Source organism: Acomys russatus, chromosome X (genome assembly GCF_903995435.1).
Source record: "Acomys russatus chromosome X, mAcoRus1.1, whole genome shotgun sequence".
Lineage (NCBI taxonomy): Eukaryota > Metazoa > Chordata > Mammalia > Rodentia > Muridae > Acomys > Acomys russatus.
Genome location: NC_067169.1, coordinates 3,282,641 through 3,306,239, shown reverse-complemented (window position 1 = coordinate 3,306,239; position 23,599 = coordinate 3,282,641). Strand labels below are relative to the sequence as shown.

At 39.9% G+C, this 23,599-nt stretch overlaps 2 protein-coding genes across 5 annotated transcripts in view; one reads left to right on the top strand and one right to left on the bottom strand.

Annotated features, from left to right (window-relative positions):
- Positions 1 to 8,138: 8,138 nt before the first annotated feature.
- Positions 8,139 to 10,292, top strand: Klhl34 (kelch like family member 34). Its single transcript, XM_051142027.1, has one exon. It carries the CDS (start codon positions 8,139 to 8,141, stop codon positions 10,071 to 10,073), a length of 1,935 nt encoding a protein of 644 aa, XP_050997984.1. The 3' UTR covers positions 10,074 to 10,292.
- A 1,218-nt stretch (positions 10,293 to 11,510) lies between these two features.
- Cnksr2 (connector enhancer of kinase suppressor of Ras 2) overlaps positions 11,511 to 23,599 on the bottom strand; it is a 255,259-nt gene continuing 243,170 nt past the window's right edge. For all 4 annotated transcript variants that reach the window (XM_051142006.1, XM_051142007.1, XM_051142008.1 and 1 more), the window contains 2 exons: positions 19,667 to 19,863; positions 11,511 to 13,564 (listed from right to left, as the gene is read on the bottom strand). In XM_051142006.1, the coding sequence (XP_050997963.1) occupies positions 13,349 to 13,564; positions 19,667 to 19,863 (413 nt within the window). In that variant the 3' untranslated portion in view covers positions 11,511 to 13,348. The remainder of the gene's footprint in view (positions 13,565 to 19,666; positions 19,864 to 23,599) is intronic.

Here is a 23,599-nt window from a genome sequence, read left to right as displayed (position 1 = left end):
TGGCCACTGTGAACCAGATTTTCTGGAAAGAGGTTGTGACTGTGAAAGCTGATTGACTGATTAGAACTTCAATGATATAGAGAAGTCAGAACATACAGTCAAAGTATCTTAGGACATCTTTAATCCCTGTAACAGGCGTTTATTGTCCTCCTCTGTACTGTACTTTGTTAATCCTTTGAAAGGTACGAATAGAACTCTAGTTTCCACCAACCAAAGGGACAAGAATGCTGCCAGATAGTATCTAAGGCCTAGAGCAGAATTTTTCCTCTCTTTGCTGCAATCTACCTACCTACCTATCTACCTAATGTACCCACACTGTGTTTGGCATTCTGTCACTTTATTTGTTCATCGGAACTTGGGTGGTGGTCATTCAGATTTGGACTCAGATTAAACCATGTTGTGTATTTCCCTCAGATTAAACTATCTCTTGTATTTGAGGCAAGAGCTGTTTCTTTCATTGACATAGCATAAATCACTCCAGTAGAAAAAAAGTCTAAGTAAACAAAGTAGATGGTACCTGAACATAAGTCCTAAGAGAAAAATAGTGTTGTGTGCATCTGAAACCACTTTAGAGTTCATTTGGCCTTCCAGAACACTATTGAAAGACTGGGTGGATTGGGAAAGGGAGAGATGCATTTTTAGTGTAATGCTGTCTTACTCTCAGGTGGAGGTGTGCCATTGGATCCATATGTCTGCATACACCATATCCCTAGCACTTGTCTGGCCAGGGGATGACAGATATTTGCACTCCTCTTCTCCAAAATGTCAGTGTATCTTGGGTGAGCTTTTGTAATTGTGTGTATTTCTCCTGAAGTGAGAGTTTCTGAGAAAGTAATTTAGTAGGACATTGTCCCAGAAGAAGTAGGTATGAACAAGTGAGGGGAGGCAGGAATTGAAAGCATGTGACATCAAGCATGCTGCTGCAGAAGGTAACTGTGGCTCAGTCCAGCAGGTGAACTCTGGAACTGGTATGAGTCTCTTTTTGCACAGTGAACTGTAATGTCTGCATACTGACTACTACCCAGCCAATCAAGAGTTGAGGATGGCTACTAGAAGAAACATATTTGTAGGCACTTCTGTGTCTCTTCACAAATGCACAAACAAAGGCCTTCTGATCACAGGAGGGCACAACGAAACCTCTGCGATTGGAGAACTCCCAAACGGCAAAGGGATGGAAGAATCACATGTGTGGCTCCAACTAGATGTATTAAAACTAAACTGTGTTTCCTTAGACAAGTTCTTACCTTCTTCAAGCTTCATATAACCCACTTTATGTTCCAGAACTCTCTATATCTTCTACTTATATATTTTGCTTCAACATTCTAAATTGCCATTACCTTCTATCAGTATGTGATGGCCATTAAAAAAAAAAAACAAGACAAAAGAAAACAAAACACAACCAAAACCTTCCAATTGCCAAGTCTGCACTCTGGCCAGGATAATATCTCTGCTTTCTTCTTGGCTCTTCAGAAAGATGAAAACTGTGATTATTTACTCCTACAGGTTTTTTGGGGGTGTTTGAATCCCCTAGATCCTTCACCTACTCCATATATGAGAAAAATTCTTCCAGATCCTACATCCTTTGGTTGGTTTCTTTGGATATTTCATTATTTATCCAGGACCCTTTGAAAACAGAGCATCTAGATAGGAAATGAAAACTACAACCAATTTCAAGTGCAGTTTGCTTTATTTTATATGTGGGGTAGCAGGTCATAATATGCTACATGAGTAAGCCATTGTTAACACTGTCATCTAGTGAGGATGAGAGAGGATGAAGTAAGAGCTTCTATTTGTAAGCTGTATGACAAGGAGAAGTTACTAATCTTTCACCTTTGGATCTCCAACCTCTGGCCTTTAAAATAAATGGTCTTCCATCTTGATGTGATTTGGTTGTCTCCCTAGGCTTCAGTTATTGCACTTTAATATCCATGGTAAAAGATGATATTGTATTTTTGGTAAGAAAAAAAAGTGGATGAATACAGCCCCCTCCTGGGGAAACATTGATATCAAACCCCAAAGAAATTATTTAGAATAGTAAACTCAGGATGTAATAGAAACTGTGGGGAGGACTTGTTAAACAGAACACAGGCCTCAGGCCTAGAGGTTCTATTAAGCTGAGAATGACCCTTTCTTTCTTCAAAAGATTCAACTTGTTTTTTATTTTATGCACATGGGTGTTTTGCCTGCATGTGTATCTATGCAACAGTGTGTGCAGTATCCAAGGAGGTCAGAAGGTTTTGGATTTCCCTGGAACTGGTGTTACAGATGATTGTGAGCCATCGTTGCTCTTGGGAATCAAACCCAGGTCTTCCAGAGCACCTGTTAAAGTATTCTTATTCCTGAGCCATTCTCATGACTTAGGATGCCTGTTTTTAAACTTGTTCTCATGAGATGGTGCAGGAGAACTACTCTTTTGTTACATTTCTTTCTTTTGATCTGGTACCATGAGATAGCTTAATTTCTTTGTTTTTGAAAATATGTGTTTATTTTTATTTTGTGTACTAGGGCTTGCTTGTGCATATACTTGCAGGCAAGTTTATCTATGCACTAACTGCATTCAGAACCAAAAGGAGCCAGAAAAGAGCATCCGAGGCCCTGGAAGTGGAGATATGTACAGATAGTTGTTAACTGCCATGTGGGTTCTGGGAGTTAGACTCTGGTGCTCTGGAAGAGCAGCAAGTGTTCTCAACCTCTGAGCTATCTCTCCAGCAATGATACTATGAGTTTTCATTATGCTTTGCTTAAGAGATGGAGAAGAGAAAAAAGTCTCTTGTGGCAGACTCCCAGAGCAACCCACTTTAGTTCTCTTATTTTAATAATGGTGTTACTGTTGAGTCACTATCCTTTCAAAAATAACAAAATGATGCTCACAAAATTTAAGATACTTGATTTGTATTAACATGAATCATATTGAAACTGAATCCCAGGACTTTTAATCTGAGCTAGAATGACAACATCACTCCTTTCTGTCTCTCTTGTCTACCTTTCACTATTTTTCTCTCTCGGGTACACTTTTTTTTTGCTGGAAATGCATATCACAAAGATAACATACATTCTATAGACACAAAACTCGTCTCAGGAAAAAGATGAAAACAACATGGAGGGTTTTTTCCCCTATTGCATGTGTCTTACTATTTGCCACTGTGTTTTCACAATAAACTTAATGTGTCAATTTCTAATATTAGGCTTTCCATAGATGTTGGAAGAAACTGTATGATGAAAGGATGCATATGTGGATTGAAAAGAGCCAGTGACAGTAGATGAAAAAGAGACAAGCTGTCTTTGATAATGTTTACATGGATGAATTGGGTGGTATTTCATATATTAATTATAAAATATTTAAATTATATATTTTTATAACATGTTCTCTGTGTGTGCTGTATGTATGCATATGTTTATGTGGGTATGTACACATGTGTATGGAGGCTAGAGGTTGACGCCAAGTTGCTCCCTTGATTCTTCTTAGATTATTGTTAGAGATAGAGTCTCTCATTGAAGCCGGAGACTACCAGTTCAGAAAGGCTAGCTACTTACTGAGAGCTAGGGATCTTCCTGTCCTGACATATGCATCAACCAGCCCAGTTTTTTATGTGGACGTCAAGACTCTAACCTCAGGTTCTCATGCTTGTATATCAAGCATTTTAGAGACAAAGCCAGGAACTCAGCCTCAAATAAGTAAAACATTTTCAGTGTCCATTGTACATGGACATTTTTAATGTGTAATTATTTTAGAGATCAGAATGATGGCATTTAGATTTTGTTCTGACAGGTCAGAACAGGGTAGGTAGGGTGCTCTGGGTGAGTAGCCTTGTGGCTTGGATGAGTGTATTTGAGAAAGGGTGCTTGTAGAACTTTAGTTCTATGTCTTCTTACAGAGATGAAGGTGTATGGAGGGTAGTGGTCACACAAGTAGAGTTTCAACGGGTATACTGGGGTAAGGAGCTGGGCTTTAAGCAGAAACTCAACCATACCAAATGGATCATGGGGGCTACTGCTAACGTACATGGGGCACTCTGTGTCTGAGTAGGATGGGCAATAGTTCATGTTATTACATGTGAGAGTCATTTAGGTTTTGCCTGGTTAAAGGGTTGGAACACCAGAGCAGAACTAGCTGGTGGACAAGATATTCATTCCTTCTCAGAAGGGTGATGTCTACCCAGACTTCATAGCCAATGTCACCTGTGGTCATTCATTTGATCCTTATGGCCTTACTGGGATGTGTCTTGAACCCACAACTGTGTAAGGGGAAGGAGAAGACTTTCAAGACTACTCTCCTTCCCTACATCTGTTCAACATATGCTGTGGCAATGACCAAAACAAGGGCTCCAGACACAAGGTCCATGAAGCAGTCCCCACTCTAAGGGGTTGATAGGCTAGTGAGGGGAGGACAACTCATATTTTGGTTGTGAGCCTAGTCTTTAATGGCTGAGCCATCTTTCCAGCCCAGGGGAGGACAACTCATAAGCAGATTCATTTTCAACAGAATGACATTACCTAATTCCATCAGAGCTTCTCAGCACTATGCATTCAGGCTGGATTATAAAGCAAGCTTCTGGGAAATCCTACTGTTCTGGTCAAAATATGCATGTCCTCCCAAAATTCAGATGTAACACCTTTGAGAAGTGTGACCTCTGGGAAATGAGTAGGCCACAAGGACTCTGCCTTGTCAATGGGACTAATGCTATCTGTTTTTCTGCCATGTAAGACAACAGCAAGAAGTTACACAGTGGAGAGGCATCACTAGACACTGAATGTGCTGGTGCCTTGAATGTTTACTTCCTGTCTCCTAGAACTATGAACAATGATTTTCTTTTGCTTATACAGTATCCGCATTAAAAAACAGAACAAGATATCAATTTAAGACACACATCTACGAAAACTTAAACACAGAGAGAAACTAAATTTTTATTTAATATTACTTAATACTGCACAGAAATAAAAATAGTAACACTACACAACCATTACTTGAATGACAATGATTTTCTTGGGTTGACAGTTACATTTTCTAAACAAGGTCTTACAAGCACACATAATGTAAAGATGTCTTCAGTTAACACACTTCATCACATCTTCTCTGGCAAAACGTGTTAGGTTGGACCAGCAATAAGCACATTCTTTTTATGAAAACTGGAATTTTGATGTTAGGAATCCAAACATTTCCACGGCATCTTTATTTTGTAATGTGACATTTTGAATCCAAATGCACAGTGATGGATAATTCTGATAGGAGGGATTCAATACAGGTGTGAACAATGTGCCATTCAAAAACCACATTTACATGATTTTAAGTTAGTAAAATTGTGAGTGCATTTTATCACCTTATGAGTAAAGTGTGTTGCATGAACTGATTTTTATCATACATGAGGTCACATAATAGAGTAGGAAGGCAACCCTGGATTCTTTGCCAAACTCTATAACTCAATATTCAAGGCATTCAGACAAATCATACTTTCTCTGGAGCTCATTTGCCACATTTGTTGTATACAAGGAAAAATATTTTGGAGGAAAGGCCAAGATATGCCTTAACAACCTTGAAATTCCTTCTAGCAAAATTTAATTAGGTTGAGTGAAGGGCATTTAAACTTAAAATAGAGACTTGAGTAAAATAAACCATAGCCATATCTCACTTATTTTTTGAGAGAGGGTCTCACTGTGCAGCATTGGCTGGCCTAGAAGTTAGTATGTAGACCAGGCTGGCCTCAAACTCAGAGATCTACCTGCCTTTCCCTCCTGAGTACTAGGATTAAAGGCATATGCCACCACACCCAGTTTATGTTTCACTTTTGGACCACACATTTTAATACTGTACTCCACCTCCCTAGGAAAAATACTCTCCCTGAATCCATTTTACCTTTAACATTAGGAGTTTCTGTTGAAACATTTTTTTTGAAACATTTTTTTAAGAGTTAAGGAAATACAAACCCCAGTCCTATCTACACTCTATAACTTGGCAATTTAAGTTAAACTCAATTCTATCTTTGGCAGCAGAATCACCTTTTAAACGTTATTTATTTTAATTTTAGGTGTATGAGTGTTTGCCTGCATGTATGGCTATGCACCGTGTGTGCCTGCACAGAGGCCAGAAGAGGGTGTTGGATTCGTTGGAACTGGAATTACAGATGGATGTGAGCCCTAATGTGGGTTCTGGGAACTGGACCCAAGACCATTGCAAGAGCAGCAAGTGCTCTGAAGTGCTGAGCTGTCTCTTCAGCCTGGCAGAATTTTTACTAATATTTCATGAAATTAAAGAATTGTGTGTAATTGGAGACCTTGTAAGTACTGATGGCTGGCCAAGTAGGAAATGACAGTTTTATCTTTTCTAGGACTTCTCTTTTTTCTATGAAACATACTCTGCCTGAAAGATGCATCTAGCACAGACTGCTGGAGGGGCTGCTTTCCAAAGCCGGGAAAATGAACTGTATCTCAAAGCAAAACAAAACAGAAGCCTCCGAATTGGCAAGGAAAAGCACTTAATGAGTTTGTAATGCAAGAGCAGGATGCAGGCAGTGGGCAGGGTGCTCTTAGTCTCCATTTTCGCTCTGGGTGTTTCTTAGAACAATCACTTTGTGAGGAGGGGCCCTAGAAAAAAAAAACAGCAGCTCTCCTGAGCTTTGCAACTTTATGGCCCATTATCTTGTCATAGCATTAAGGATGCAGCAGCCGGTCATTAGATCACAGCATGGAAAATCAGGGAGAAGAAACTAGAAGGAATTACATTTTTTATTTGAGGAGTTGTCATTCAAAAAGAAAACTCAAGTTAGTTTTTTTTTTGTTTTTGTTTTTTTTTTTGTGTGTGTGTCTTTTTGTCCTGGTTGCCAAGAGATGGGTTTCAGTAGAATATCAAAGAGAGCTCCTCAGGGGTCAGAGGGCAGGGATTGGGAGCAAATTCCTTGGAATGTGAAATCAGGCAGCTTGGGAGATTCCACCTGCATTAGGAAAGCCCCAGGCTCCTGAATCTTACTTAGGTGAGTGCAGGGGAGGGGCATGCGAACTTGGCTCATAGTTTGGGGTTCTGTTTTACCTCTTGCTTGAGTCTTCTCTGAGCAGAAGCCTCCTCTTAGGTGTCATTGTGCAAAATTGCCGCTTAATCCCTGCTTGCTCCTGACTAATTGACTAGTTAGGACATCTTTCAAGCCGAAAGATGAGCCTGGGGCTCCTTTCCCAGGCATAGGGGCAGCTAGAGGTCCTCCAGCCCAGCCGGGCATCCCTCCCAACACATCACCAAGTCCCAAGAGGCTCGGGCCCTTCTTGAGCTTTTGCCATCCCTCCCTCTGCTCAGTGTTCCAGGGGACCACCTTCACTTCCCTCATGACTAGAGGCCAGTCGGGTCACAGAAGTCAATGGCCTGGCTCAGGAAGCTTCCTGCCCGGTCCCTGGGACGAATAGCAGACAGCAGCTGTGGCGCAGGGAGGGGTAAGTTGCCCGCGAGCCAGTCAGCAGGCCAAAGGCGAGCACTATTCCTGTCGCTGTGAGCTACCAGCCTGTTATGTGCAGCGCCCAATCACGCTCCCAACCCTCTATGCTGACCTGCGCTCCCCCCAATGCCACAGGCTTTGATTTGATCCTCCTGTCGGAACAAGCTCACCCCCAGCCCCCTAGCCAGTTGTCCTTGGACTGCGCGGGTGTCCATGGAACAGGTCCTTCTGCTCCACGTTCAGAGCCATCATCCTGCACTCCTGGGGCCACTCACAATAGGGCAACACCAACGCACCTGGCCTGTTGGAGATCCAGCACCCTCGACCTCTCCAGGTGATGGTTCGCGACCACCGCCGGCCCTGGTGTGCAAGTGCGCGCTCCCCAAATTGTGTAGGGGAGAGGGCTTTGGGCAACGCACTGTTATGCTCAGCAGCAGCTGGAACCAAGCCTAGCAATACCGAGAAGGCTCTGAAATCCACACCCTCTGCTACTAGAGGCTTCTGGAAATTGTCTCTAGATCTTACTTTGTCTGAGAGGGGCACGGAACAACCGCCGAATCTGGATGAAGGAACCCTAGGTTTTAAGCTGAGCAGGCAAAAATCAGCCTTTGCTAGGGGCTCTGCAGCTGGATAGCAGAAGTAGGAGGTAGGAGATCTGTGTCAAGGAATGCCGCCAGCTGCTCCTGGCTGGCTCCATCCCAGCTTCCCGCCTTGGGCATCATCATGAGTTACTTCCTGTCTTACTGCAAAACTCATGGGAGCTCTCTTCTCACCGGCTACCAAGCCCTCCGTGCTGAGGGCTTCTTGTGTGATGTGACATTAAAGGCCGAGGGCAGTGAGTTCCCAGCGCACAGGTCACTTCTGGCATGCTCCAGCGACTACTTTAGGGCCCTGTTCAAGAGTCACACCCAGGAATCGCAGGCTCCTGTAATTCACCTGCATGTGCCATCGGCAGCCGGTCTCCAGCGCCTGCTGGACTTCATCTACACTGCCTGGCTGCCCCTCTCCATGGACACTGTGGAGGACACTCTGGAGGCCGCCAGCTACCTGCAAGTCACTGAGGCCTTGGGGCTGTGTGGCCACTACCTGGAACGCCATCTTGCCCCAGAGAATTGCTGCTTCACTGCAAATGTGGCTGCTCGCTTTGGCCTGGCCCGTACCTTAGGTGCAGCTGAGCACTACATTGTGAGCCACCTGCGGGAGCTGTTTCTGATGGGCGCTGGCCCCTCAGGGCTGCTGGAACTCAATCCTGTATCAATGAAGGCCGTACTGGGTACCCCTGATGTGACACGGGTGGCTGAGACGCAGCTGCTGGGCCTGGCACTAGCCTGGCTGCGGCAGGAGCCCACAGCCCAGCGCCTGGCACACAGTTCAGCACTGCTGGGATGTATCCGCTTTGGCCTGGTGCCTGCTGGTGTGCTGCGGCGTGTGTACTCAGGCTCTGGTCTTACTTTACCTACTGGGATCAAGGGCCTCATCATCCAGGCCCTCAATTACCACACAGCACCCTCCCGCCAGCCGCTCCTGCAGGGAGAACAGACTAGTGTCAGGAGTCCCCAGACCCGCATATTGCTGGTTGGTGGTCTCAGAGCTAGGGAGACAGCAACTGAGGAAATCATGGTTCTACCAGAGGTAGTTCGAAATCGGCACCCTGCACCTGAACCGGAAGAAGAGGAGGGAGAGGAGGAAGAAGAAATGGAGGAAGAGGAGTGGGAGCTCACCCAGGATGTGGTTTCCTTCGACGTGTACAACCACAGCTGGCGCAGCCTGACACGGCTGCCCACACCACTGTTAGGTCACAGTGTATGTACCACTGGCAACTTCCTATTTGTCCTCGGAGGGGAGAGCCTTTCTGGCAGCCAATCTACTTCCCTGGCTGATGGCCCAAGGTCAGTCACGGCCTTAGTACACCGTTATGACCCACGCTTCCACACTTGGACAGAGGTGCCTGCCATGAGAGAAGCACGGGCTTATTTCTGGTGTGGTGTGGTAGGAGAGAGTCTCCTGGCTGTTGGGGGCCTGGGCACCAGGGGTGAGGCACTGGCCTCTGTGGAGATGTACGACCTTCGCAGGGACCGCTGGATGGCAGCTGGAGAGCTACCTCGGGCACTGCATGGTCACGCAGGTGCAGTTGGGGACCATGGTGTCGTGTACATCTCTGGGGGCAAGGCTGGGAGAGGTGAAGGAGGTACAAGTAGCCTCCGGGATATGTATTCCCTTAGCCCCGGAGAGAAGGCATGGAGCAAGAGAGCACCCATGGGTACAGCTCGCTATGGGCACTACCTTGCGGTGCTGCGAGGTGCAGTGTTTGCCTTCTTGGGAAGATATGAGCCCTTCTCTGAGATTGAACGCTATGACCCCAGCACAGACCAGTGGACTCGGTTGCGGTCGCTACCCTATGACCGCTTCTGCTATGGACTTGCTGTGGTAGAAGAGACAGTGCTGCTCCTGGGTGGTCTCAAGTGGCGGGATTCACGCCAGGTGCCAACCCGTAACGTAGTGGGCTATGACCTTGACTTGGACCGTTGGGAAGACATAGGCTGTGTGCTTCCCTGGGCATGGAGTGGCCTTCAGTGTGTAGTCCTGCAGCTGGCTGGGGGTGGGGAGGAGACAAGGGAGGGAGACCCTGGAGAGGTGTTAGATATAGTGCTGGAGTGACCAGGTGAGTCCAGTTTTCAGGGGGCCTAAGAGAAAGTTGTTCTTGACCTTGCCTGCAGAGCAATGTCTTTTCCCCTAAGAGCTGGGACTCTGATAAAGCTCTTCTGAGGGGTAAGGAGGCAAATAAGGTCTTGGTCAAAGAATAACGATTCCCCTTCAACTGCAAAGGGCAGTCAGGAATGGTCAAATGCAACGATATGAATCAGTATTAGTTAACTCTGTCTCGAAAAACAAAACAAAACAAAAAAAAAAGTTTTCAGAAAGACAGACTGACTCATCCTGGACTAGAGGTGGACTTCTGAAAATAAAACAGAACCATTTCCCTCCCTAAAGTGTTTTTCAGGTGCCTGTGAATACTTCACGTCTCCCCTCCAAAAAGTGTACAACTAGTTACACACCAACCACAGAAAATGGTCGGCTTTGACAGCTGTAGTAAGTCCCAGAAGACAGTATTAGGTGATGACACTGATGATGTGTGCATGAGCCTTGGTTAAGCAGCACGGGATGGTTGTGCAAAGAATGATCTTTATGGGGCAGAACCATGGTTATGGCTCTGCTTTCACAGTTACATAGTGATATGAAACTGAGAAGGGAAAAAAATCTCAGAAAAAGCATTTCTTTGAGAAACTACTCTTGCTTAATTTTTTTTTCTTTTCCATTCCCATATGCTTTTACACTGGCTGGAGGCAGTTTATTAGTTTAGACATACTTTAGTGACACTTGACCACAATATACTACATTTGTGAGAAGAAAATTAGCTTTTTTTTTGGTGGTTTCCCACTTCGTTCCCCCAAAGACTCACAGAAAAAGAATGAGTAGGTGATGTTTTCATGGTCCTGTCAGGTCACTGGGAAGCCAGCTTGAGGCTTCAAGGTCTCAGAGGAGATCTTGGTAAGCTCTGAACAGGTGTTACTTCTGGCTATCAGTGAGGTGGCAAAGTGAGAACTTGTAACTGGGGTGGTGGTAGTGAGGGTGGCTATGTGATTAGGTCACAGAGAAATGTGGTAAGCCCTTTGCATGAATAAAGTAGGTGCTTTAAAAGGATTCATTAAGAGCTGAATTTATTTGACTTCAATTTTACAGTGCTGCCTCTCTCCTAGATTTGAAACTAATGCAATAAAATGTACAGATATATAGTGTTTAAAGGTCTCTTTCATGCTAGGCTAGTCACCAGTCTTGTAAAATTCATTAGTTTAATTTTTAACCAGTAAAATAACAGCTGACTTTACAAAAGTAGAAGCTGCTTACTAGCAACAGAGCTAGTATTCCCACCAACTGCTTGCTGTTTGCAGGCTGTTTGTCCACTGTCCATGTGACACGTCCATCATGTACAAATATTTTTAAGTGAAGATACACATTGGTCTAGTAAACATCAATAAGCCTAAACAACTGTAACAAGCACACTTCATTTTTTGTTTGTTGTTCTCTCTCTCTCTCTCTCTCACATATACAAAATCTCACAAATTTAAATTTAATGTGTGTCAATAACCATGCAGTAAATAAATGTGTTTACAAATAGGGTTTTTTAAATGATAAAAAATATTACACTGGACCCAAAATTCCATACAAACATTAATGCGTGTTTCTCATCCATTTTGACTAAATATAGGATTACTGAAAATGTGCTGTAGAAAGGCCACTCTCCTGTACAGTTGTGCAAAGTCTGCAAAACGATAGTGATTTAATGTGATTTCAAAAGCAAAGAAAAAGATCCTGCTGTGTAGTTTTTACTTTCTTCTCTACAGCAAAAATATTCACTGGCATATGTCTGAACTTTTAGAAATGTACGTACATTCACTGAGCTGTACAGGCAACAGGATAAAGCTGATCAGAAGTAGAGTTTAGGATACAGAATAGTAAAGGAGGGGCTTTTCCTCCTGAAAAAACAGCAAATTGTGACTTGTACATTATGCAGCCACACACTAAAAAGCAGCAAGTCACTTTCATGCTGTGGTCACTTTCCAAAACTAGACACGCAGAAATGGCAATATATGAAGAGGACTTTTTCATAGACTCCACTCACTCTATAAACAATTCAGGACTCTAGGAAAAAGCCTCTAAGTGCTTGATCTCAGGTCACTCAATGTGATGACTCCCTGAATGGTTGGCATCCTCTGTTCCTTAGTAGAGAAGTCCATTAACATTGTTCAACAATGTTGTTTTCTCTATTGAAACTTGTATCGGCCATGACTAAATGTATTTATTTCCCTATCTGGTGTATAATTGTAGAGGATTTGTTAGCAGATCAAGGGAAAATTGGAAACTGTCTGGAAAATTGATTCATTTTAGTGTATACCTTGTCTTTTAAGAGTTAAAGAGTTCAAAAAAACATGAGCTTTAGCTGAAATTCTTGTGTGTGTGCGCGTGCGCGCGTATGTGTGTGTGTGTGTGTGTGTGCGTGTGCGCGGGATCACGTATGTGAATGTGCATGTGCATATGTGTAGCTGTTAGCTGCCTTTCTGGGTGAGTTAAGTCTGTTTTAAAAAATCCATTCTTAAAGTCTTCTGTACACAATCAGCATTTCATCACTACAAAAATAAAGGGAGATTTAAACCAAGAAAATAAAGCAGCTCTATCTTCAATTTTGGTCTTAGTTACAAAAACATCTTACAAAGCTTTGCCCTGATACACCATGCAGTGTTCTCGAAGTTTTGGAATAGTACCTCCATTAACCAGTTAGCACAAGTTAATAGACTATTAAGACGGGTATTAGCTACCTGAACTTTTCTTATGCTGATGCTCTTCTAGTTTGCTTAACTCTTTTATACGCACTTACATTTCACAAAAATAAAACTACAGCATTAAACTTTGTGCAATGTTTAAGAAAATTCTTAGAACATTTTAATAAATATAAAAAGGTTTAAGTTCTTTCCCACCCACAAGAATGTCTGCACCTGAAAAAATTGTGATTTACGTTTGAAGTCTCATTTATATAAAATTAACTTAAAGGGAGAAAAGATGATCTCAGATAGAAAACTGCCTTTTTGTGGGTTTTCTACTTGAAGGTCATCTGTATTCAGAATTGTTTGCAAAAGTTAATTTAAGTCATTAAAGATAGTTGATTTTGCACATGGTAAACATAAGCTGAGCACTGACTGCATATAAAACATACAAATGCTCTTTAAAGACAGTGGTAATATGACCATGTATGCTTTGTTTCATATAGTTTGGTAACATTAAAGTATAGCTTGTCATGTGTCCAACACATTGATTAAAAAAAAAAAAACCAACTACCTTATGGACTTGTTCAGAGTACCAGCAGATCCTAGGTGGCCTTACACATGCGTCTCAATGTATGAATGAGTGTGTGTTAGAGAAGAAGGGATAACATCTAATTCAGAGGAAATACTTAGTGGGTCATTTGAGGTGGTGTTTTGACAGACATCCAAGAAAAGGTCGAGGTACATCTGCTTCCACTGTTGGAATTCTTTAGATGTCAAGTCTGGATTGTCTAGAACTTTATCAATAATGGCTACTTCCCCTTCTCTGGCCTGAAAAGCAAAAGAATTCAATAGTTAAGATGGGCGTAAACTTTTATTAAAATGTGAAATAACATGCCAACAAATTCAAAAACCTTAAGAAACAGATTTGAGTTATATGGGTACATCATATTAGAGTAGAAATATATATATATAATATATAATATATATAGTGAAGAATAATCTTACATTTGAATTCTATACCACTGTATTTAAAATTAAACTTATTTTGCATCTATATACACAATTCTATCCCAGTGAATTAAAAATAACCTTGTGGGTGACAATTGAGACAACAAGTTGAGGAGTAGATACTCAGGTAATCAAGTTTATTCCTTCTCAAGTCTCTGATGGAATTGAAGACCAGGTAGCTTAGTTTTACAGTGAAGCTTAGTTGTTTAGGAGTTAGGATGTTTTTAGGTCTGGATAGATGTTTTAAGTTGATAATAACAAGATGTGATGGAGACTGATTTACATTCAGAATTTTAGATGCACCAAAATAGGAAAGATGTTTTCTTCAAGGCTGTCAAATACAAATAGCCAAAACACTAAGAATGTAACATTTATATAATTCCTGATTGTGTCACGGTTCTTCCTGCCATAGGTAATCTATTGTATATATGTGTAGTAATATAAATGTGTATGTAAAAACTGGTTAATTAATTTAAAAAAAGAAACAGATTTGACATACTCACATTCAGTTATTTACACTAAAATCGCAGTGTACCTTTTTGGTAGCTCAATGCTATGTCTTGGATTGCTTGTGTGTGATTTACTTTTTACTCTTGGCCCTTCCTATTTGCCATCTCTGCTTATGAAAACTTTCATGTTTTAAGGAAACCTTCCTCAAGTTGTAAGGTTGAGCTTAAAAGTCTATCATTTCTTCAAACCTTCCTTAAACCTTCAAAGAGAAGCTTTTCTATGATGTCCGCGTAACATCCTATTCCTGCCAACGAATGGACTTACCACTGTCTGTCTCTTCAGTTACTCTAGAACTTGTCCTGCTTTCCTTCTTTATGGGAAGACTCTCATGCTCAAGTGCAAGTAAACAGGGCCCCAATTGCTGCAAATACAGAATACTTGTCTTGTGACCGTTAAGGATCCCTTCCCATGGCACTGGGGGCCTATAATGAACAATACCTCTCCCTTGCAATGGATGGATGGAATTAAAAACACATTTATAGGTTTTACCTATTTAGGCTATAGAATAACTGAACAAAAAATTTGACCACAAAAGGTACAGATCCGTAGAGATCAGTATGAGGCCATAGTCTCATTGATACCTAAACCTCACAAAGACTCAACAAAGAAAGAGAATTTCAGTTGCAAATTCTTAATGACTTTCAAAAATTAATGGGAGATATTAACTGGCTAAGGCCTACAATTGGATTAGTTACTTATGAGTTAAGTAATTTGTTTCAAATGTTACAAGGGGATTCAGATGTAAACAGTCCAAGATGTCTAACAGCTGAGGCAGAAAATGATTTTGTTATGGTAAAGCAAAAACTACAAAAGGCATATGTGGATAGAATTGATCCTAAACTTGGCTGCATTCTAGTTATTTTGCCTTGAACACATTCTCCTACTAGGCTCCTTGTGCAAAGGGAAGATAGAATCCAGGAACGGGTTTTCTTAGCGAATAAGCAAAGTAAAAAATTGAAGACATACATAGAAAAAATTTCTGAATTGATTACAAAGGGTAGAATAAGATTGCGTCAACTGTCAGGAAGAGACCAGGTGGAAATTGTAGTGTCTCTTACTAATACTGAGATTATGTCATTATGAGTAATAAACAAAGACTGGCAAAGGGCTTATAGTAACTACTTGGGGGAAATTAATAACAAATTCTTGAAAAGCGAGCATATACAGTTTGTAAAAAGAACTAATTGGATCCTTCCAAGTATTGTAAGGAGGACACCAATATCAGGGGCACCCACCTTCTATACTGATGCAGATAAGCTGGGTATTGCTGGTTATAAGTCTGATAAAACAACTAAGGTGATCAAAAGTCCATTTACCTCAGTTTAAAAATCAGAGTTGTATGCAATCCTTATGGTATTGTTAGATTTTCCTGACTCTCTTAATATCATCACTGACTTGCAATATGTAGAAAGAGTTGTTTTGCATATAGAAACTGCTTTATTTACTCCTGATAACTCAGAATTAACTATGTTACTTATGGAACTACAACAGGTCATCAGAAGTAGAAACTATCCCTTGTATATTATTCATATTCGATCCCATACAGGTTTACCAGGTCCAATGGCAAAAGGAAATGAGGAAATAGACCAATTATTAATAGGAAATGTGTTCCAAACCTCAAAATTTCATGAAAAACATCATGTCGACAGTAAGGGTTTGAAGAAAAAATTCCCTATCACTTGGCAACAAGCCAGAGAAATAATTAAAAGGTGTCCTATGTGTTCTTTGTATAATCAAATCCCATTACCTGCTGGAATTAACCCTAGGGTACCAAAAGGAATGGAATCTGGCAGATGGATGTGTTTCATTTTCCAGAATTTGGAAGACTAAGGTATGTAATCATAGCATTGATACATATTCAGGGTTTCAATAGGCAACTGTCTTAAGTTCTGAAAAGGCTGATTGTGTAATTACTCATTTATTGGAAATAATGGCAATTATGGGAATACCTGTAGAAATATCTACTTCAAGGGAGATGATGGGCATAGAAGAAATAAGTATGACAGAATGACCTCTGGGCCGAAGTACTGTCCTTGTCTCTACTGGTGATGGCAGACTGACAGCCCAAACTGTGATCATAGCAGAGCAGAGCACAAGGCTGTGCAGCTTTGTGGAGACTGGTTGGACCCATTCTTCAAAAGTCCTGTTTCACAATTATGTCTGTCAGATATACTAGGCCAGAAGGCTGAAGACTGGATGCCCCAACGATAGAGAAAAACCTTTGACTGTCCAGGCAGTCAAGTCAACTCTCTCTTTCCAGTTTTGCTTTTGTAAGTTGCTTGCCTGTGTTTCTTTGATATTAGATATTTCCTTTTTGGATCTCTGATGCAGTTGAAGAAGACTAGATAGTCACAGTGTTACTATACGCTTTAGTTGAAGAATTAACAACATGTTTAGAGGTTGATAAATTTAATTTCTAATAAAGAGGTTTCAGAAACCTTTGGACAGTAGGAAAGGACTCACTATGAGAGGATAGTGGAATACTTTTCCAAGATTGCCAAATACAAAAGGACTGGGTTATGTACATGTAACTTGTATGTGATGGTTCTGTATATATGTATATTTATGTATATAGTTCCTCTTTTTGCCTATTTTTATTTTTATTTTTTTTAATAGAAAAGTGAGATATGTGAAGAGAATGTAACCTTGCCTTAGTCTGGGCCCAAGGAGAAAACAGTCATGGGATGCTTGACCCACCTGAGACTTTGTCTCTACAAACTGATAAAGATCTTAGACTCAGAGAACAAGGAAGGATTAGCCCATGATAGAAGACAGGGGCGGGGATTCTGGGTGGGGTATTTTATTGTCAAAAGGATCATTTATTAGGAGGAGGAAGCTGGGAAGAAGAAGAGAGAGGGAAGAAGGAAGAAGGACATTGAGGAACCGGAGGTTCCGGGGAATTGGAGGATTTGGCAGCAGCGGCAAGCTTGGTGGAGACCTCCAGGTTCGGTCCAGGGACAGGGTGGCTTCTGCTAATGGATGATCTGCTAGACTCCTGAGAATTATGCCAGGGGAATTGTCTCAAGGAACTGATACCCAGAAGGTTTCATTCTTGATCTCCTTAATCTCCTTTCCCTCCTATTTAGGGTAGTCAGGTTGTAAGGGAGGTACATGCCTTTAATAAATCCCTAATAAAGTAGAACCATTAAGGAATCAGAGCCAACAGACAACTAAGCCTGGTTTTGGTTTAACTATCAAAGGCACAACTATCAACTGTAGAGGAAGAGAATTTCTGTTGTAGAAGTTAAGATTGAGAAAGGATTGAGATACTTTGAGTCTCTTAAACGAGTCTTGTCTTTTATAGATCTAAGAAATGGCTAAGAGAATCCCCAAAATGTTGTTCAGTAGTGAAGAAAGCATACCTCTTTGTCAGAGTTGGGAGGGGGAAGAAGGCAACAACATGCCTAAGAAGTGGCTCTGGCCAGTGAGGCTACAAGATCCGAAACAGGTATGGGACTGATGATGCTGGCAGTTGCCTACGGTAAGATCTGAGATCTATTCTTGGGTGTATTTTGTTGTTTCTCTGAAAAGGAATATTTTATAATCGATTACTTTTCCAGGCCCCATAAGCACAGGGCTCTATAGTGCCCCATCATTTATTTAACCAGCAGGGGGCATTTCTTTTTAGTGACTTTCTTTGTTATTTTTCTTTGTCCTAGAAGAGCAGAACAATCAAACATGGTATCATGTATTTGGTGACTCACTGATTCCTCTTGAATTCAACATTTACAGTGGCCCATATTCATTGTCATAGGTAAAAAATATTGTAGGGTATTTACAGAGCATAAAAGACAGAAAAAAAAGAGAGAGAAGGAGAAGGGGAAGTACAAAGGGAAAGCAAAAGAAGTGTGTGTGTGTGGGGGGGGGGGGGGTGAGAGACAGAAGATGAATTTAGTATCCTGCAGGCCTTTTGTCTCATATTGCTTTGTTTGCACATTTTTGGGGGTCTTATTTGTCTTTTTAAAATAATTATTTAATTAATTTATTTTCTGCTTGTATATTTTAGTTTCAGATTTTGTGTTTCTCTTGGTTTATGTGAGTTTATTTTCTTATTTTTAAGAGAGAGGGGGAGGGAGTGAGGGAGAGAGAGAGAGAGAGAGAGAGAGAGAGAGAGAGAGAGAGAGAGAGAGAGAGAGAGAGAGAGAGAGAGAGAGAGAAGAGAGAGAGAGAGAGAAGAAAGAAAAGAAGAAAGAAGAAAAGAAAGAAGAAAGAAAGAAAGAGAAAAAGAAGAAGAAAAGAAAGAAAAAGAAGAAGAAGAAAAGAAAAAGAAAGAAAGAAAGAAAGAAATGGGATAGAATTGGGTGGGAGGATCTGGGACAGGTTGGATGAGAGGAAAAACACGATCAGAATAAGTTTTTATGAAAAAAACTCAACAAAAAATGACAAAACCAAAATAAGGTAAGAAGGTAAGGATATCTTTGGAATACAGTTGGTCAATAGAATCACTATTATGACTGTTACAGGTCTCCTTAGAACTGTGGCATTAGCTATCAAAGTCCATTAATTCTTCCATTGCTTTGTAATAGCATCTGCACAAATAACATAAGGTTAATTGACTCTTAATCCTTGGCTATTATTATCTGAAGACATTTCAAATCATTATGTTTTCTACTGTATTTATCTATTTAGTACTCACTTCTATTCCGAAAGTACAATTTTAGGAGGATGCTGTGGGTTTAAAACACTTCTCAAAGAAGTCCTTTGACATGTTGTGATTTTGTTTTTGTTTCCACTTTCTGTGTGCTAAAGGACCTACTGAAGTGTTTTGTAAGAAAGGGTCTTTCCTCATCCACACAGTGGATACTCTCCCGTGTCAACCTCTTTTAACTTCGGCTTCTCTGTTCCCCCGTCCTTACCACCTGCTTCCCAAACTAGGCTAGGCATAAGAAGAATGAAAACACTGTTAAGCAATTACAGAAGTATATAATGGGAAGGTAGTATGTGTATTAGGAACCGACAGATGCAATCAGAACAGTTGTGCAATCTCTACATGAAACATGATGACTGTAGCTTCACTCCAGATATGTTGTAGTTTATTCCCCAAATAGCCTTTTTAATATTCTACATGCATATGGTGTGCCTTTAATATCTTTTGTAATTATACTCAATAGTGAGCTCTTAGGGAATCAAGACTGAAGAGTAACACCAACCCTGCATTTTAAAGAAGAAATCTTAATCACATCTTGTTTTCCCCTAAAGCTAGGTCATGAGACGTTTTATCAGTGACTTAGGACTTTAGAGAAAACCTGACCAGATTCCTTTCCAACCACTCTGCTGCAGGTTTTTTCTACTTACCTTCTTCTTATAGCTCCTTGTTTTGCACCACCTAACCTATAATATCTGGCAATCAGTTTCAGGCCAAGAATGAATTTCCACCGATGGAGATTAAATGTCGGTCCTTTAAGCACTTACCTTTAAAGTGCTTTTAAGAATTCTCAGCCTGTGAAGTTTTTCATTCATCACAGGATCATTACATCTTTTTATAAACGATAGCTTGTATTCCATCTTGGTTGAAATGCGATGTTCTCCTAGTGGAGACAGACTGGCTTCTTCCAGTGCCCTGTACAAATCTTGCAAGGAGTCTCCTAACTTTTCTTCCCTATTTTCATCTGAGAGACAGGAGAGTGGGGGTGGGGTAAAGGATGGGGAGAAGGGAGGGAAAGAGACAAATATGCAATTTAATAAAGTTATTTTTATACTTTGAAAATCTTCTAAAAATTGGATTATCTGAAAAAATAGTCTAATAAATTGATTGAAAAAAACAGTCTAATACTTAAATATCTCTCAGAAATAAAACAAACAAAAATACCTCACAGATGCTACTTAGACTGGATTATATCGTTATGGACAGCCAACTATTTTAGAAAGATCAAATAGGACTTATGGTTCAAATAGCCTCTTGAGAGAAAAATAATCACATATATATTGGGTTCAATGAATTAGTATATAAAATGTACATAACATGGAAATGCTACTTCATATAGTTTAGTATTTTAAGACAACAATTAATAAACACAGAAATGATATTTAATAGAGTTCTGCTGGTGAATTAATACTGAATGATTTTAATTTTTCAGACTTCATAAGATGGAATGGTATTTGTTGGCATATATATGATTATGACTGTCCACTTATTTAATAGATTTTTACATTTTATGTGACTGACATAGCAATGCCTGGTATATTATCAATATAGTAACTGATCATGTTATTTAAAAAAATAATATCTTGATTTCCAGGCAGAAGCTCACTGTGTAGTCCAGAGTGGTCTGCAATTCATTATGTAGCCCAAGCTGCACCCTGCAATGCATGAGGCTGGCCTCAATTTTATGGTAATCTTTTTGCCTCTGTCTCCAAAGTGCTGGAATCACAGGTATCAGCTACCATGCTCAGCAATAATAATGTTTTAAATTAAATTAAAATGAAGCATATGAATACACTTATAAACAAATGTAAGGAAATTTCTGACATGTACTAACAGAATTTATAACATTTAAAAAATATGACAAGAAAACACTCCACTTAAATATTTTTGAGAAAAACTAAGACAGTTACAAATATGGATTTTTGATCTAGATGATCAAATCCAACTTGATCTAAAATTGTCTGACTAATGATGTTAAATCAACCAGAAGCATATCAGTTTGTTTGTCATAGTAGTAATAAAAATGAACTAGGATTCATCTTTGGGTAGCAGCAGGGTCTTATTTGAGGAATATGTCTTATACTGGCCGAAGGCATAAATACAGAATGTTATTCATTCTACCATGGTCTATGTGATATTAACCTTTTGGACACAGTTTTAAAAGTAGATTCTCTAACAATAATACTAATGAACATTTATTTGTGCCAGGAAGTAGGGTAAATTTCTAACGCTCATGATTTCATTTGGTCTTCACAATGGTACTAAGAAATCTTCAATTTATATCAGGGGAGGTCTTTTATCAAGGCCATAATTTCATGTAAGTGGTGAAATTAGAATCTAATAATTTAAAGTGTGTATTTAATCAGAGGTGCCAATTAATATGAGACTCCCTTAAGTGCAGCATTCTAAACACTGATTTCATATTTTGCATGCAATCTTTTAATAAAAATTACTGTGCTTTACGTAGAAAAGTTTTCTAACTGGATACAAACTATACACAGACAGTAAGACTTTTATAATTGGAACTACATAGAAATATTTCTGTGGCAAAGAAGATGCACATCAGAGATAGAACCCTTAAGAAGGGGACAAGTTATACCCATGATCTGTGTCAACTATGGACACCATCCCATTGGTTATGTTAAGGATGCTCTAAACATTTTTTGAAAGAGTACATCTAAAACTGCCCCCAAAGTTTAAAATAATGCCTTAATTTTAAAGGGTTCATCTTTAGAGTTAAAAAGCAGTTTTAACTTTCTGCTCTTCGGAGGTTAGTAGCTGAGAAGAGCTATGATCACACAGTCTTTTTTCACTAGACAATCCCGTATCTGTCAGAACATGTTATCATTGTATTCTATAATGAATTTTGAAGCCTAAAGCATATCTATCTTGAAATGTGAAAATTCATTTAAATAAAATTAAAAAAAAACCTCTGTTCATCCTTAAATATTGTTAGCACACAGAGAGAGGAGTCTGATGGACAGGTGGCTGGAAGACTATGAAAAGAATGGATTTTCAAGTTAAAAGCAAGATGGATCCATTATAGAGAATTTCAAATGAGAATGCCTAGGAAGAAGGAAGGCACAAAACCATATGGTCACTTTTGGCCACAAAATGGAGTTGTAAAAATAAGGACACATTTGCAGACAGTAATTCCTTTCATAAAATTATAATCCAGGAAAAAAACACTGGAGAATTACTTAATAATTATTCTATTTGCCTCAAGGCAAGATTGCATGTAAAGACAGATGTATTTCTGAGAGTAGGGGGTTAGGTACTAGTAAGAAGCCTGACAGAAGAGAATTATAGTAGTTAAAGTATCAGGTAGCGTAATGTACTATTACTTTTTCAGTTCTAGAGAAAGGGTGAAAGAAAAAAAAAAAGAAACTAGACAATAGTTTTAGGATTTAAGGAAGGTAGATGTATTTTCACACAGTGATTTATTTAATTTTAAGAGAAGTATTTCTCATATTACCTAATACTGTAATATATATATTGTTACATTTTGACCTAGTTTGTTCTCCTTCTCTATGTCTTTATGTCTATGTTTCCCCACCTCTCTGCTGGGGATGAAATGAGGTATCTTGCTCATACTAGGCAAATATCTGATCACTGAACCATGTGTATCTCCAGACAGCCCCTTTACCTTAATTTTTAACACTGTGGAATGCTGCAGAAGCTTTATTTTTTTTATCATATCAATGAAGTTTTAATTAAGCAGACTAAATATAAAAATAACATAAATAACTATTTAAAAAGCAAAAGTCTCCCCTATCCCCTTGATGTTATTTGGGAGAAAAGCATTCAACCAGAAGACAACATGATTCTACAAAAAAAGAAAATTGATTTGACAGCTGTACAAAAAGCCAAGTATGGGTATATCTCTAGGCAGAACATCTGAACAAGGAATCACAATGACACAGAACATGGAAACATTTTAAAATGTTGGATGGTGTAGCCCCTACTTGAGATAAGAACCCTCCTCCAAGTCCTCTACATACCACACACATATGCAACACTGCACAAGACACAATAGTGGAATGAATGAGGATGAGGGACTGAGAAGCCAGGCTACCACAAAATGTCACCAATGATTTAACATTTTAAGACTACACAAAGAGTCCTTTTATTTTCAAAAGAAGGAAGGGGCAGAGTCACATTATAAATCTGATTCACTGTACTCAACAGTCAAAACAACACAGAACTCAACATTCAAGACAAAAACAGACCTTTATTTTCTTTTATAGGTTTCAATTCGTTTTCTTGATTTTTCTCAGATGAATAGCAATTAAGTCTACAGGGCTACTGTTGTAACTGAAAACATGGAAAGCACCTTTATTTTCTTCTGTTTTTGCCCTCTTCTTCGTCTCCTTCTCATTTCCCTTCAGGGTTCTTTCTCTTCTCAAAATTTGCTTTTTCTTCTCTTAGAAGAAGCTTGCTTTGGAAGATGTGGCAAACACTTGGTGAGGCCTGCTTCCCAACTGAATTTCTTTCAATGTGCCAGTTCAGCCATTGGAACACTGGCTAAAAACCAGCTCTTTTGCAATGAGTGAGTGTTCTGAAAATTGGCAAAGTGTAGACCACATTCAAATAAAAGGACATATATAGGAACCTTCTGCGATTCCCACCAAGGAAGTGTATCACTGCTGCAATGACATTTTTAATTGGCATCTAATTTCTTCACGAAATCTGGAACTATG